This window comes from Protopterus annectens, chromosome 15.part0 (assembly GCF_019279795.1).
Source record: "Protopterus annectens isolate FY-2018-M chromosome 15.part0, PAN1.0, whole genome shotgun sequence".
NCBI lineage: Eukaryota > Metazoa > Chordata > Ceratodontiformes > Protopteridae > Protopterus > Protopterus annectens.
The window spans coordinates 102,364,569-102,382,968 of NC_056749.1; the positions used below are offsets into that span (position 1 = coordinate 102,364,569).

Sequence of the window (18,400 nt, forward strand, 5' to 3'; positions counted from 1 at the left end):
ATCTGAAACCAGTACACTTAATGTATACTAGGAGCATAAAAGTTCTGGTCTTATTAGCTAGATTAATTTCATACTTCCTTGAGTATCATTTCAGTCGTATACCTACTTTGAAACTGACATTGTTTCAAGCAGAAAGGCCATCCTACTGAAAGAAAAACAGCAAAAAGTATTTAGCTCAGGCTGAATGGGGAGGAACCAGAAAGGTGTTTCAAGTAACTCTCCTCCCCTCCCCCCTCAGAGCCTGCAAGGTATGTTTCATCTCTGTCTCTCTACCAAGCTTGTCAGCAATCTAAAGATTTTCCTGCTGTGATTGGTCCAAGGACTAAGACTTTGGCCCTGATTGAGTGCAGGGTGTGTCATTCAGTTTCTGCAAGCTTGCCCTGCCTGGTACTTCTGGACAGGTAAGAGTCAGTGATAGATCAGATCTCATAAAGTTACACTGCACCTGGATTCTTGTACCTGGGCTTTTATCTTCCACTCCTTCAGAGAATTTGTTTTTTTATATTGTGAACCAGATAAGGAAGAGGACAAGTGATGTCCAGCAGTGGTCTTACTATAAGTGCCCCAAATTCAGAAGAACGCACTGTTTTTACCCAGCTGAAGCCTGTTGCAATGTCTGCGCCGGCAGAAGCTGTTGAAGATGGTTCAGTGTTTGAAGATATCAAGCCTTGCGTGAGGGTTTTGGGAAACCAACATGAACTGACACAGGTATGAAAAAAAAATTGCTGTCAGCCAGTGTGAGATTAGAGTCACTGCTATGGCTTCATTATTCCGAGTTCAGTCAATAGAAGTCAACATTGCTATGTATCTGGCTTAACAAAGAATAAATCCCCTATAAAAAAAGTTATCTTTTAAGTTTATAAAGGGCATTCCTTCTCTAATTCCTCAAGGAAATCTTAAAAATATACTGTATAGTTTGCATGTCATGTAATGAAAGAGTTTAGTTTTTTTTTTCCTTTTTTATGCCAATGCAAGTAAAAAATTCCTGGCTTGTGGTTTCCTGTCCTTGCAGCTTTTCCCTGTTGCACGTCTGTGCAGGTCCATTTTTGATTTTAAAATGCTTAGGCCTTAGCTTTGCTGAAGTCCACGATTAAAATGAGAACAAATGTAAATAACACTTATTTAACAGTGGAAGATTTTTTTTCTAGTTTTAGATATTAATGAGCACCAAATCAGATATTTAAGAGCTTATGTTATTGGAAGAACTCAAAAAAATCCAAAATGTAGATGCATCATTGTAATGGACTCCTGTTTGAAGAGAATTTTATTAATTATAATGTAAAGAGAAAGATCCATTTTTTTATTTTAAATATATTGCATAACCATGCCTAAACTAGGTCTTTCATCTGCCCACTATTACAAGTGAATAGTTACAAAGTATCATATAAATGAATTGCGCTTTTCACCCTCTGGCATTATTCTGTTCTATTTCTGAGTTTTTTTTTTTTTTTTTTTTACGTGTGATTTTTATAATGTTAAGTTTCAAGATTAGGAAAAAGGAAACTATTGTGCTGTCACTTTATATGGGTTGATGCTAAATTTCATTATTATAAATAAAACTAAAGAGGCATTGTTCAAGGATAACTTATTTTCAAATGTACATTGCTGAAACATGCTTCTGAAGTTCTGCTAGACGCAACATGAAAATATTGAAGCAACAGGCACTGTATTTGTCTTAATAATATGATAAAGTGTATTTGTCTTAATAATATGATAAAGTGTATTTGTCTTAATAATATGATAAAGTGCAGCAGTAATAGACTAAAACTAAAATGTTGCGGAAGCTTCTCTGGTTCAATGGAGGAAGAAAAGCTATTATGAAGAGAGAACCAATTCTGAGAATTTTCTGTAATCGTGACAATAGGCAAACATACATGCTTTTTGCATCTTAGAAGCTGTTACCATAATTAATAGAGTTGTATGGATTTCCATCAGGATGACATACTCTCTGTACTCAGTAAGTACTCAGGTTTTCCAGGAAGCAATAATTACATGAAATTGTACACAATAATAACAAATGGGGGAAACCATAGCTTGGAAATCAAACAGGAGTTCATGTTTTCCCTCATACAAGCATACTCATACACACACACATATACAGGCACACACACACGCACACACACACACACACACACACACACACACACACACACACACACACACACACACACACACACACACACATATACAGGCACACACACACACACACACACACACACACACACACACACACACACACACACACACACACACACACACATATATACAGGCACACACACACACACACACACACACACACACACACACACACACACACACACACACGCACATATGCATACACACACACACACACGTGTGTGTGTGTGTGTGTGAGGAAATGCAGACTAAAGTAATGTAATCATTTGGTGAAAAGTTATGTATTGTTTGCCAAGGTTTTCCTGAGAGGGAATAAGAAAGGAGTAGAAAATGTAGAGATAAAATATGAAGTGTTCCAGTGTATGTCTGTATAAACAGAAGGAATGTCACAAATTTAACATCAGGGAACTGTATGAATTTACTTTTGGGGTTTGTACTAAGACATACTCGGCCTGCATATAAAAGAGTAGATATTTTATTATTTATTTGTTTATTTGATTTTTTTTTTATTTTTCTGTGCTGAGAATTTTTAAGAATGGATGATGTCATAGGTTTTAGTTGTTACAATTCTGACTTCAGACATTTTTCATTTTGCTAACAGTATACTATCCATCAGTTCATTTATATAATTAAACAGCAATCAGTATCAGGCATCTGTTGCTGAGGAAAAAAAATGGTGCTTGTTTTCACACAGTGTTACAGATACCAAAATGTATCTGTGTTCCTATTCCATATAACACACTGCTGTGATATAGATGGAAAGCGCTACAATACAGCATAGATATCAAAGGCTCTGAGCCACAAAGCTAGAAGCCCTGCTTTGACTTATATTCTCTCATTTACCTTTGCTTCCCCAAATATATCATTTAACATTTAACTTTCCTTTTATTGGCAGGTCAGACCTACAAGGAAACGTCTACCTAACATTGACTGTCTAATGTAGAACTGAGATCTAATATTGTTTAATTTACTAATTTAAAGTACTTTGTTAATTCTAGATGATAATTTTAATCTTCCTGAAGTATTGCTTCCTTGTATTTATTTATGTACTTATTTTATAATTTCAGCATAGAGTGGGTTAGATGGCCTCATAGACCCTTGTCAGTCATATCTCAGTTCAAAGATAATCACAAATACATTTTAAATAAACAGTAATATGACTGGGTAAAGGAAACCAAATAGAAAAGACAGTTATAGATAAATGGTATTAGATGCAAACATTTTAATGCAGAAAATCAAGCTCTTGAGTAAATAATCCATGGTATATAAAATTAAATGTTATAATATGCTTTCAATGTGTTCCTTCCGTGAAGCCTGCCACACTGCTTTATTGTGTGTAGTCTTACTGAAGTACACATTTCACACAGTAATTGACTTGCTCATATCAATTACTTTTCAGATGTGACAATTATTGAAACAGGTAACCAAGTGGCAAGATAAATGTAAACTCTTTTCTGGATAAGATATTATCTGACAGCGCATTAAATGTAGCACTATATGCTATATAATATGGTCATACAGCAATTTACCTGCATCCCTCAGTATGAATGCACTCATTTCAATTTATTGTTATGTGTGTACTATATTTATATATATTATACTATATTTATATACTTATTGTTATGTGTATGCTATACAATTTACTGATTTAAAATATTAATTTGTTTTAAGGCATTAGCGCTGCGGACACTTTATGACTATTTATAGCACAGATTACTTGGGTAGCTCAGAAACAGTAACATTTTACTGACAATATTTCTTTGATTTTAAAATAATTTATATTATAAAGTATTGTTTTTTTTTTTGTGTGTCTTGTCTTACCTTTATTTTCTGTGCTTCCATTAATAGGTATATGTTGCTAATTTTACAATCAGTCTTTGCCCTGTTGTTGTAAGAGTTTTGTCTATTAGATATATGAAACAGTTACATTTTATTAGGATTCATAGAAAAACAAACAACAACAAAAATGGAGTATAATTAGAGTATAAACTTTCTTTGGAAACATTACAATATGCTACTTTCTGTATTTCTGCAAATGATACATGCTTATTGTGCAGGTTTAAAGTTTCTGAATATTGCCAGTAATCCATTCCTTGACTTTTCTTTGTTTGTTTTTGTTTGTTTTGATAGTATCTCTCTCATGTTCTTCTCATTAAATGTTCATAGCTAAAGTTAAAGCCCTGTGTTTAGCCATCAATGTTTCTAATAACAATTTATTTTACATTTGATTAGTTATGCATATAAGAATACATGAGGCACTATACAAGCCTTTTAGTAGTGTTTGGAGACCCTGTTCATTCAGATTAAGATTCAGTCTGAAAAAAACATGCCCCCTCAAATGTATTCATAGCTACTTTCATGTTATGAAAGCTTTTTCACTAATTCTAAAAGAGAAGCTTGTCTAAATCAAAGCAGACCTTTCCACTCATCAGGAAAATGTTACAATACGAATGTATTTTACAAGATCATAGATGAATTTGTCGTACAAAAGCAGAATGCAGTATGTATTTTGCCTGTTCATTTTGAGTGCAGGTTTGATGCTGATATAAAATTAATTACAGGGATACTTCATTTCTGTCTTCCTGTCTTTCTCTTGTAGCAAAACTGCCATTTGTTTTCATTTAGGTTGAGCATGTAATGGTACATAAACAAAGACGCGGATGACACTTTATAAAAGAATTTATGCATAGACCATCGTGCTCTATTCATTACCTGATATGACATTGTATTTCAGTATATTTTTGTTATTATTTTTTGTGACTCATTGCTGTTATTCAGTTTTATGATGAAATCACATTCTTTTTCTGTCTAACTGTTTTCTCTGCTGTAGTCTGTTGCATATATATGTTGGTCCTTCTAGCTGCCTCTGCGCACATGGCAATGTACCCTTTCTCTTTATGGTTTAATTCTTTACCGTTCATTATTGCCTTAGACTACCTTGCTTACAACTGCTTTGGCCTTCTACTTTTACTTTTTTTTTAATTTTCATCTGATTTCATCGTAATTCATTGTATGCATGGGTTATGCCTAAAATACTTAATTCTTAGTTAACCCATATAGTTTATAATGGAATAAATAAATAGCATATATATGTAATAATTCATGTAATATTTATAAAATCTCCACACTTCAAAACTAAATATAAAAATAACAATAGTATTTTTATTGCACTTATCACTGGCAAATAAAATATTTTAGAGTGGGAATTTCACATCATTTTATAAAGCAGTAATCCTAAGGACATTTTGCAGCTCTTGTGAAACAGTACCTGTTGCGACCTATTGCCATTCTTATGTTGGTTCTAGTAAACGCTGACACCTGGTATCATCACTCATTACTCAAAACCAAATGTGTGTAAGGTTCCCACTTTAAAAAAAGTTTTCATTTTTCAGTTCCTGCTCACTTCGTGCTCCTTTTTGTCATACTTCCACTTAGAATGATTGTTAAAGTACAACATCATCAAAACTTGAGTTTGCTGTGCTTGGAGCTAAGCACTAAATATTCTTTCAGTTTGTTCAAACTACACAATAATTCATGAAACTTGTTGAATATCTTTGGCCAAACATATTATTCACTTATATCCAGAATGCAGTCAGTGTGCCTTTAAAGGTGCCAGGATATAACTGCATCACCTGCCAGGTTGCATTTTCTAGCTGTGTTCTTATCCAGAATGCAGTCAGTGTGCCTTTAAAGGTGCCAGGATGTAACTGCATCACCTGCCAGGTTGCATTTTGTAGCTGTGTTCTTATCCAGAATGCAGTCAGTGTGCCTTTAAAGGTGCCAGGATGTAACTGCATCACCTGCCAGGTTGCATTTTGTAGCTGTGTTCTTATCCAGAATGCAGTCAGTGTGCCTTTAAAGGTGCCAGGATGTAACTGCATCACCTGCCAGGTTGCATTTTGTAGCTGTGTTCTTATCCAGAATGTAGTCAGTGTGCCTTTAAAAGTGCCAGGATGTAACTGCATCACCTGCCAGGTTGCATTTTCGCATTTTCTAGCTGTGTTCTTCTCCTTCACTTTTATTATGAAGTGCCTGAAATAAGTGCAAATAGAAGATGATACTCTCACTTAGTATTTTTTGACGTAAATCAACCAACTAGGTCTGGTTCGAGGGGACAAATGCTCAAATACTTTACACCTAAAGGCTTTGATGTTTGTGTTAGAATATTTTGATGAAATACCAATAGCTACAACCAGTATTTCAATTCCAAGTGAAAACAGAAACTGCAAAGGGTAAACTGAGTTGCAGTTAGAAACTTTATTTAAAAAGTCATCTTTGTTCAGTCAACCTGTAAGTATACCACAACCTCATTGATGTGAAAAAAAAAACTACATTTTTGTACTATGAACAATGGACATCATAATTCGTATGCAAGTACAGAAGTTACGCCCAACAAAAGGTCGACTCATACATGCTTTATTTTGTGTGTGTGTGTGTGTGTGTGGGGGGGGGTGCTGCTATACTTTAGTGAATGTGCAAAATGGCACAGAGGCTGCAAGGAAAGCAACTGTGATTATAGACTGTAGCGTGGATGACTTACAGGTCTTACTAAACCAAATAAAGAAGTGATTTTGGAGTTTAATGTGCTATTCTCAGTCAATATTTGCCACACAGCTAAGCAAATGTGCAGTTTTTGCATGCAGGCATTTTAGGGCAACATCTATATGCTAAGTAACAGTCAAGTACTAACATGCAGAAGCATCCTGCTTTTTTAGTTTTCTAATAGGCAGATGATGTCATGAGTCTAAGAGCGGCCCACCTGAACACATATGTTAAATCCTAGCTCTGGTTTGCTGTCTTGTCCTGGATTTTCTCATGCTGTGGGCCTTTTGTGTGATTACTTTTTAGCATTAGACCAGTGCCATGCTAACTTAATGCATTTTGCACATGTTGCGTCTTTTGGCACTAAACGTATCCAGGCCATATGATTAGATCTAAGGTGTAATACATCAGTAGATGCCAGCCTGCTGTACTGGTAATGCCTAGCCAGCGCACACTATATGTTTTCACCACTTCTGTTTCTCATTTCTAGCAGCTGCTTATAAATGTCAATGGAATAAGGTTTAGCGAAAGCATAAAAGTTAATGGTGTCTCAAAGCTAGATTATCGATAAGCAAACAAGACGTAACGATTTGTGACAACTACTAAAGCATAACAGTGCTGCCTGAAATGTTTCTTCTTTTAGACTTCATATTGTTGCCCCTCCCAGTCATCTAACATTTGAAAAAGTAAATTTGTCACCAAATATTGCTCCTATATGCTGAAGAAATGAACATTCTGTTTTCAACTCATCTCCCAAAATAACAGGTCTGATTTTCAGCTATATTCCTATCTCTATGTATGTTCCATACAGAGCCTTGTTACAGTCAACAGTTCCAGCCATTTTGATTTCAAGACTCATAAATGTTTCTAAGAGGTGCTTAAAAATACATTTTTAGAGAAGCTCACCAGATGCCTGTCTTGTTGAATTGTGCTACATAAATTCCAAATTGTGCAGAAAATGGTTAATTGGGTTGTTCTCAAAGATTACTTTGAATCAAATGTTTATCTATGTATCTAGATTGTTAAGTAGCTTTTACTAATGGAAAAAATTATGATCCCAAAGAAATATAATCTTTTAAACCCAGGGGCTTAGCTTGGCAAACTGCTTTGTGTGATGGAATCCAGTGTTAATGCAGTAATGGTAGTTGTATTGTTCTCATGTTTAGAGGTGGGGGTTGGTAATGCGTGCATTAGGACAAAAGTTGTCAACAGTTCCTTCCTGTGAAAGCTGAATCTGGCACTGGAAAAACAGAGCCAGAAAACAAAAGTGCACCTCTAGTCTCTCTTACACACACACACACACACACACACACACACACACACACACACACACACACACACACACACACCAGTGTCAGTAGCAGTACATGCTGGACTGTACATTATGGACCTCATTTTATGCTCACACTATAAGGATTCTGCATACACTGCATATAACACACAAAGAAAATACCCTTAGTTCTTGGTCTGTGCTCTTTCTCATTGCTTAGGTTATTCTTGCTTAAGATTACATTTGAAAACAGCAAACATGCATTTTGTGTGCTTTTGTCTTTTGATGGTAAAGGTATTGCTCTGTTGCATACTACTGTATACTGAAATGTATATTTCATGGAGGAAATCCCCACTTTTTGGTTTTAACTTACAGGCTTTGGACATAGTGTGTTGTCCAAGACTTACAGTTGGTCTAGAACAAAAACTTCACACATATACACTGGCATGAATTATTGTTTGGGTTAAATATCTTTTGAACTCGGTGCTCCTATTTTGCTTTGCATTTTTTGTCCATGATCAAGTGGAATTCTTGATTTGTTACCTGGGTTTGTTGACCCTTTAATTAAAAAAATAGGTCACAAAAGCAAAGGTAAGTAAGATGTGTGTGCTTATGGCCCATTTAGTGCTGCTGTTCAGCCTACATATCAGACAAAAACCTACACAGACATAAGGAGAATATCTGGACTGCAGGCAGGGGACGACTGGAGATGAAGGAAGGGTTGAACCTCTTGAATTAGAGCTTTGTGATGGAGAAATTAACAGTCAGCCACCCAACAAAGCTTGTTTGGAAGAAACTACAATTTGTACTTTGAACCAAGTAACATTGTACAAAGCAGTGCACATATGTTTGTTCAATTCATTTTTTCTTCCATGGAAGACAGTTCCCTAAATTCCTGAAATGCATTTCATTAAAACTAGTTGAAATGTTATTCTACTCAAATGGAGCATTTCACAAAAATATGAGCTGACTGCAAAATGTATATTTGTTAGAAAAATGCAGTCATCTCAAAAGAAATTACTTGAAGCTTTTCTCACTGCAGTCAAGGGGTGATTTGCAAACATTAGAAAAATGAATATGTTTTTTCCCATAACTATTGCTTTATATGAACAGATTTCCATCTCTGCCACTTACTTGATAATATAATTTAATCTGGTTAAGAAGGAATACTTTAAATATGAGTAATAAGAAACACTGCTGGGTAATAATTTATGTTTATGTATTCTGCTCAGGACAACAGGACTGCATTAGACAAACAAACCAAGGATGTCACCATGTGGGGGACATGTAGCTGTCAAGCTGCTCTTTCTTATATTTTTATTATGCCAGAAGCAAGACAATAGCTCAGCACCATGTAACCTGTGCACATTTTTTTTCTGAGTATCCAAACATATTACATAAGATAGTCAGTTGGGTATGACAAATAAACAGTATGTCTAGTCTGACTGTTTTTCCCTCTGTTAACAAGGTTTACATGGAGATGTTGTACTGTTCAATGGGAAAATGTTTCTGTTAATTGATTTGGTTGTACATCAGTGACATTTCAGCTGCGTAATGTAAGTTAAGGGACAGTACAGGAATTATAAACTATAGCTGCACAAAAAAAATGGTGTTCTGGAAAGTCTTCACAGTGGAGCAGAGGTCTGTTTAGAGCAGCAGCCACAATGTAGTCAAAATGCAAAGTTCTCAACAATTATTAATATGTTAGCTTGCATTTGTTGACCTGGCCACTTCCATCGAGCATGGCCTATTGCCAGGGAAGACCTGTTGGGATAGTAACTATATATTGACTAAGGGTAGTTTGTTCGGGACACCCTGAAATGTTTCTGCTCTTCTCAGTAAGTAAAATGAACTTTTTCATACACTCGAGTTATCGTAAATTCAGTCAGTTGTGTTCTCTGAAGGATTCACACTCAGTGTAGCCACACTTCCCATACTGCACTGCAGTGTCAATATTAGACTATGAATCCAAATTACCTGGTATGGGAATAGAACCCATAACCTCTGAATCTTCTCAGCACCAAAGGTGAGTGTGTTTCACCATTTGAAACTAAAGTGGAAGTGTTGCCAACTGTCAGTCTTTTGATAATTATGTGTAAATATAATAGTGCATCTCCTTATGTGTTTTTGTATAAAATACCTCACTCCTCTATAGTGTAAGGAAACTGAAAAATGCTTTAAAAAGTTTTCACATTTCTATGTAGCTATTTCATCTCCTTCTATACCATATCAACCATGTTATGACATGTGCACGTGTGTGTGTATATATGTATATATATATATATATATATATATATATATATATATATATATATATATATATATATATTTATATATATATATAGTGTTGCTATACTGATGAACTTTACTAACTAAACCCACAAGCCTGTCTTACAACATTTATGTGTACATTGAGTAGAGGAAGATACAGAAACGGCTGCTGTGTGTACATATTGTCTGATTGGTCCAATTCTTTCTGTCAGTAGGTCTTCATGTATCTGCATCATTATTTTATATGTTCTTGTAATATATTCTGACTTCTCTTGACTCTTATTCCTTTGTACTTCTGGATTGTGGCTGAAATGTGTCCAATTTGGGTCAGCCTGCTACCTAGGTCAAAAACTTTATTAAACAAATAAACATAAGAACAAGAAGAAGAAGATAGTAGATGGCATTGTTTTTTTCTTGGTTATGTCAATAAAATGATGCAACATAAGGTATCAGACAGAGAATTTACATAGAGAAGCAAAGTATCCAAGGTCGTTCAGAAAAAAGTTAGTAAAAGAAGAAATGCCTACTTTAATTGCAATATAATAACACTGAAAATGTTAATTTGCAGAATAATGTGTTTCACCTGCAAAATGTCCATAATAATGTGCCTTTCCAGGGAATAACAACCTCCTCTTGCTGCAGTTAGCATGAAGTTATAACAGCATATACACAAATGTAGGCAATGAGGTATTGTGGGTAAATTCTGCCAAGATTTGTCAAGCAGAAGGGTGTACTTTCACGGAAAATTTTCAAGAGTCATCTTTACCAGAAAAAAAAGATGCACAACTCCTGTGTAATTTGGTACTGTACATGGAAAGCAGGACATTCCCAACTCCAGGAGGTTTCAGATTAATATTTGTTGCAAACAATGACTAAATCACTAGATTAGAAACTGTAGGCAGCACAGTAGTAAATCAGCAATTATACAATAGAAGACCATGAAAGAAAAAAACATGCATGCTGATTGGTCAATCCAACCAGTGTGCCTTTTGTAAGTCCACAATATACTAAAAGGAAAAAGTCCGGCCACTAGGGTATTATTGAGCAGGTGGAATTTCCTCTCACTGTATCAAAAATATTGTGTCTGCACTGAATACCATTAAATGTACAGCTTATCTGCAAGCTACTATGTCGGCCGCTATCATATACATACAAAAAAAAAAAATCAAATATGGAAAAAAAGTACATGATTTCTCTTGTATGTAGAAGATCGGGGCTGACATAATAGCTTACCAACAAGTTCTACATATAAAACTAATCAAGTCAAGAAGTTCAAAGACAAAAAGGCAGTATAAAAAATAAAACTACAAGGAAAAAACTAATAACCAGGTAAATTAATGCTGAAGTAACCTACGCATGGGTTCTACTAGTTATACCACCACATTCATTCAAGTTATTTACTTCCTTGGGCCATTACAATTTCCAGACATTATGTGAACCATTTACATTCCATTTTTTTTTCACAAGTCAGTCTACACTAAACTACTTTCCCTGCTTAAGCACTGTAGATAAAGATGTGCATTTGCAGGAAAGATTTAATGTAAGTTTTTCATTTATTGTAAACAAGTCTGAGTACAGAAAAAAAAAGTAGTAATCATGCTCCCCTGTTTCAGTACGTCTATGCATAGTCACATTACAAAAACAGACACATTGTAAAAACAGTTACAGCCCCAACAAATATTTAAAATAAGCAAAACAACCCATACATTTTACCAAAGATAACTACAATTAATTACGTTTTTAAAAATAAAGTAATAAACAGATCTAGTAAAACAGTACAGAAATTGAATATTCCAAAATGAGCATGCTGATTGGACAGTCCAAAAAATGCTCATTTTACATAAAAAAAACACCAAGAAGTAAAATAAACAATAAACTTGAACTAAAAGTCTAGGACCATTTTCTCTCAGAAAAAGTGGAAAAATACCAAATAAAACAAACAGAAACCTAAATAATGACAACACAAAACTAACACCATTGTATAATAGCAATAACCCACCACTGGGTGTGGGTAATGATGGATTTACCCATGGTTGGCTTTGTTTGGTCATGAGGGTAGAGCTGTGTATTTTCTATGACTCTGTGATTCTGTGATTTAACACCGTAGAATCATTCCACATTAGCAGAAAAGTAATTCCCCATACTTAATACATTACTTTTCCTCGTCTTCAGCTTGATGTTACATATCTATCTGTGTACTTATTTTATATGTAGATTTTACTTTACAATAGTTTAACTCATATTGAAAAATATAAGTCTGTTATGTTTTTATCTCTTAACAAGTCTGTCTGAAGGGTAGCTTTTTTGTATGGTAGCACTTTGGAACTGTTTGCAGCGTCCTTTGGTACATCAAGCAGCAATTTAGGGACAGCATTCACAGTTAAGACTGGCAGCACTTCAGAAATGCAATGTTTGGCAACCCGAACAGCTAAAGGTAAAATATGCAAGATTAATGTTTATCTCTGTGGATATATTTGCAGGTAAAAATGCAGCAAAGGGGAACACATTTTTCACTTGTGTTGTATCTAGTTGACTTGGCATCTGTATGTGTGATCTACCTCATTTATAATGTCTATTGAACGTCCAGTTTTACTAAGTATCAATCTGACAGTTTTTCTTCTTGGTAACCCATATGTACTCAGTCTTCTTCAAGACCTTCATCAACATTTCTGTTTGTCTTTGCTGACACTTGGTTCTATTGCCTATTCTAGATATTTCTGTGAACATCTGGTTTTAGGATGTCAAAATTAGATTTTGGGTTTGTGCTTATAGACAACATTACCAGTGTTTGGGTTGTCAATGCACAAACTGAAGTACAGTATGCAAAGACAAAATTATCCACTTTCTGATGTAGAGGAATGGCCTCTTACCCATATAGCCTTAGATGTGGCCATGTCTTTCAGTTTCTCAGTTGTAGCCAGATGAGAAGGAACAATCCAGATATACTGAACATCATTTCACTTCATAAAATGTCTGAAGTACTCAGAAATAAAAGTGGTCCATTGTAACTAACAACTTGTTCTAGTTTACTATTTTGGAGACTATAGTCCTTAGAACCACAAAAACCTTCTCAGTTGTGGTTTACTAAATTGGTATGATCTCCATCCATCAACACCAGTACAAAGTATACTGTTCATTAACAGCCAAGTAAAATTAACATTCACATGGTGACTTAACAAATCTGGCCACTCCATCTGGTGCAAGGGTGCTGCAGATGATGTGTTCTGATTCTGCTGACAGGCAAGACAATTTTTTTATAGCATTAATCACTTTAGCAATGCTTGGTCACTGAGTTCAATCATGAGCAAGATCTTTCATATTAACTCCCACCAGATTGCTGTGATGTAAGCTATCTAGTACTTTGACGTACAGTTTTAGCAGAATGGCACCAGGAACAAAGAGTTAGCATAGGCTGCCCACCGTCTAATTTATTGTTTCACTTCAATCAAATATGTACATTTCTCATTGGAATTTGTTCTACTAAGGTTGGGTGGACCATCTTGAAAGGATCATCTCAACTAAATAATATTTTCTGCAAAATCTTCAGGTCTGGCCATGATTACATCTGAAGTCGTCTGACTTTTAGTGTTCTTAAAATCTTCATTCTTACCACCTCAGTCTCAAGTGACTCCTGTCTTTAACAGAGCATTTCTCAGATGCAATGCCATGGAAAGATTTGTTGGAAATTCGTAGGAGGAATTAAAAAAAAAGATACATCATTAACTTTAATGCATTTTGCGGATGAGTGCTTGTAGCACAGTGTTGGCTCTCCCATGACTTTTGTAAGCTGGTTCTGTTAACAAGATATCCATAGTGTGAGATTTCATCTTTCTAACTCATATTTGCCTTTTCTTGCCCCCAGGCTGTACCCCTTTACTCATTTCAGACCAGTCAGATTGTCTTAATCTTTTTCTTACAGTCACTAGGATGTCGCCAAGGTAATATTGCATGTGTGGTGTCCCGTGTAAAGCTTTATGTTTGGGTCGTTGCTGAATTGCTGAGTTAAAAAGAAGACAATTGTATAGGAATAAATATTTTACATTTAGATCATCAGGAATTTATTTTTCAAATCCATTTCTGAGAAGATGTGAGTCAAATGGTTCTCCAAAAATTGTTACCCTCATTCTAGAGACAAAAATGTACATTTGGTATGTAGTGGTAGCTATTGGATCATATGAGGCACATCATTAATCTTTAAAGTGCCCACAGATATCCATCTCTAGTCTTTCCTTTCTTTATAATGACAATTATACGCATAGCCCACTGATTCGATCTACCTTTGATAACATGTCAGTTTATTCCAAGTGCTTCAACTCTACTTTCATGTTTGGTGTGAATGCATGTGCCACCAAAAGGTCCTTAAGAAATTTTGGTATAGCATCTTTATTTTGTGCCATTCTGGAATTTATGTCTTTATGTCTTTGATGGTGCCTATGCCTTAAAAAAATGTTTGGAGTCTGTAAGCAGCTGGGTAAGTGTCTGCTTTGTGATAACATTCCCAGCTCTTAAAACATTCATTGTGGGTTAAGATTATGTCTCAAATCATAATAACTTTGTTATGTCTTTGAGATAAGGATGCCAATAAATTCACTGCAGAGAGTGTAATGCTTCAGAGGTGTCTTGATATAAAGAAAACATAACAACTGGGTTATGGTTAAAGAGATCCTGTTATAATTTTTGCTGTGTATGAAGCTTTATGAGCTCCCACTTACTGTAAAAGTTGGAGATAAAAATATAGGTGTGCTAATTGTTTTACAGATTTAAAATGTGACCTACACCACTGTCTTAGATATACCAGTCCCCACTAAACAGTGACCACAAATACAAACAGGTTTAAAAGCTGAAAAACAGTTAATTTTGACCTCCAAAGAACAAGAAAGGCTAAATGAAGACATTAACAGCTTTTAAAGTTTTTAAAGCTGTTTGCACTTCCTGCCACTTTTCTGCTAACTATTGTCAATGCCCTAGCTTGAGACCAGACTAGAGTTTAACAATGAGCTTGCTACGCACCTTTTGACATCAGGAAGGTGCTTAACAAGCCTGCCTTGTTGTTGATTTTGGAGCATAATCAAAGTACTATGTGCACTGTATCCCTGTCCAAATGATCTTTCCTTAATCATTCTCAGCTGAACAGTGCTGCTCTTCTTGTTTCTAGCACATAGAAGTACAGTTATTGTGTTTTATTACTATACTCATATCCAGGAGTGGCCTTAGGTCAACAGGTGCCCTAGGCAAAAGGGCTCCACGGCGCCCCCACCACACTAACCAGTGCCCCCATCCTGGTCTACCTACCCCAAATAAATACTGGAAAAGTGGCCCTGCTACACCAGTGCCCTAGGTGGCCACCTAGTTGGCCTATCCCTAAGGCCTGCTATGTTCATATCAGTCTTTAATTTGGTCTTAAGAGAATATTCCTCTGCTTAACTTTTATTTACAGTGGACTACTTTTGTGGCAGTAGCAGTTCTGAAACCATCTTATCATAATCATTTGTTCAAATCATGGATAACGCTAAACCCATTTTAGTTTGACTCTGTCTCCCTGTTGCAGAACCTTTATGATTTTGTGGTCATAAGTGTTGTGCAATTCTAGTAATAGCAAGTTACCTTTATCAAAGTCAGTACATTGATTTGTGATTACCCTTTTCTCAGTAATGTTATGTACATTTGTTGTTTTACATTTAAAATATCTCTCTCCATGCACCTTTGTTTGACTACTACCCTTATTTTCAGCTTTGCAGACTTTTTCTCTATGTCATCAATTTGCTTCCACTATGGAAAGTCTAGACTTGACAACCTGAAAATAACCTTAGTTGAATTTCACATATAACCATTGCCCTGTATTTTTTAACTGCAGAGTGCTACTCTGGTCTTTGGTCATTTGCTCACTCATGCTGTCTTAATACATTGAAATATTGCCTTATCTGAATCAACAAAAAAAGTTCCTTACTTATTGGTCTGTCAAATTGATAGAAGTGTTACATAACAACATCAAATTAACTGAAATCCTACATAGTAACATCAAAAATGCTACTTCATTGAACTAAATCCATTAATGCTTGTAATCAGAACACAGTCTAACATTAGAATATAGAATCTCAACTGTGCTAACATAAGTACCCCCTCTAAAAATGGACATACACTGAAGTGGTTCTGTATTTCATAATTTTATAAAGGGTTGATAAAATCAATGTACACTACTTTTTTTGACCAATCCTTTTGACATCATTATTCTAAAATAATGTAGTCTGAGGCACGTTGTAACTGTTTCTGACATACTTAATTTCTGTGAAAATTTCTATAACAATGGATCGCATTCTACTAATTTTAATACAACTGTGTTTCTATGGAAAATGTAATGATACCAGATGATAATTAAGTATTAAATATTGCTGCAGTTAAGTAAATTGTCTCTTTGTCATTCAAGGAGAAACTCTAACTAGACTCTTCTAAACATTTAAATATCATAAAGCTGAACTAAAAGAGGGATATGTCCATGATCTGCAGCACACTTCTCAACTGTCCAGATTTTCACAGATTAGCCATATATTTGCTTATTATTTTTGGACTGTTACTCATAAAATTTCTGATTTTTTCACAAATCAATGAGAATTGAATTCACTAAATAATGGCACACATTTTAGTTTTAGACTTCATACCCTTCAGAAAATGCATGCTAACTCAGTCTGTTAGTCTATTGACTTTCTAAGTTTATAAGTGCAATATTTAAAATCTGCCCCTATTTTTGGGGTTTTGTCCCCCCATTATTTTAGGCTTTCTCCTGATTTTTTGCACTAAAATATTGAGAGTGGCCTATGCAACATTAGACTTCTAAAGTGGTGTAAGGCCCAAATGTTTACATGGACAGCAAAGTACTGTCATTATGGTGACCTTCTTCAAGAAAAATCCAGAAGTACAAAATGCATTAGTGTGAATATGTACACAAGTTAATGTCCATACGTAAATACAGTATAGGAATATAAATGACCTCTATTCCTTAAGGATTCTTGTGGCTTATCAGTGAAGTCATACACCTTCAGAAAACTACTTATAAATCCCAGTTATAAATCCTTTAGTTTCCAAGATTTACATTTCATAAATGTAGAAATAACAATGTCTATAATATGATTATATATGTAGTTTTTACTTCTACATAACCACTCATAAAAATTATACTCCAGGTTATTTTTGTTATAATCTGATATCCTACATCTTTTATTTAATATCTCCCTTTGGGGAAAACATTTCCACAAACTAAACTTGACATAGCTTAGAGACTGGAGTCAGCCACCACCATTGCCAAATTGGGAGAAGCATGGAGATCTGCTAGGCTGCCCCATGGTGGACATTTTTAAAGTGTTGTTAAATGAGAAAGAGGGCAAGCTTACACAAATTCAGGTAACATTATTCCTTTAAAGACTATTTATATAAAAATATTTTTTTAAACCAGTTGAGTAGCGGACTATAATATTTCTTAGCTCTGTTATGCATTTAGACCAGCTTCCAATATAAATCCTGAAAATGGGTCGTATTTGAACGGATTCTTACCTAGTTAACCGAGGGGAAATAACAAAGTACTCTAGCTCCTCCCAGGAACTAGAAGCCATCAAATTTGAATGCACAGATAGTATAATGCCCAGACGTTTAACTCCAGAATGAAAATATATAAATATTCTCTGGAAGCAATAACTTAATGTTTAATTTGTTTCATGTTTACATCAGCTGGCCAGAGGCCTTGCACTATTTCCACATACCTACTTACATTAGAAGTTTCCGCTTAAGATTAAATTTTGAAGGACTGCAGTTTATTTTTCTTTTTATTGGTATAAAAAGCTTTGAGTGATGAGGTGTGGGCACATTACATTTATGGTCATGTGTGTTAGTCATTCTAGTAAAAAACGTTTTGACATTGAAAGTGCCTGAGTAACACAAGCCTGAACAAGATAATATGAGCAAAGTGTTTAAAATCCATAAGTTCAGAAGTTAACCTCATCAGGGTTTCATGATTTTCCTTAGACACAAGAAAAAGTACTATCTTAACAGAATTACTTCATTGTTTGTAAAGGGATAGAGAAAGAGAGAACAATCCATGGAAACATGGAACAAACACAACAAAACAAGTTTATCATATCATAACATCTATTGATTTCTTAATAGCTGACAGTAAACCAGTTTCATAATATA

The 18,400-nt window shown here is 35.0% G+C and overlaps 1 protein-coding gene across 1 annotated transcript in view; it reads left to right on the top strand.

Annotated features, from left to right (window-relative positions):
• Positions 1-384: 384 nt before the first annotated feature.
• The window catches only part of LOC122789924 (Krueppel-like factor 5), a 174,495-nt gene continuing 156,479 nt past the window's right edge, over positions 385-18,400 (top strand). The window contains exon 1 of the mRNA XM_044057390.1: positions 385-708. Coding sequence (XP_043913325.1) covers positions 535-708 — 174 coding nt within the window. The 5' untranslated portion in view covers positions 385-534. The remainder of the gene's footprint in view (positions 709-18,400) is intronic.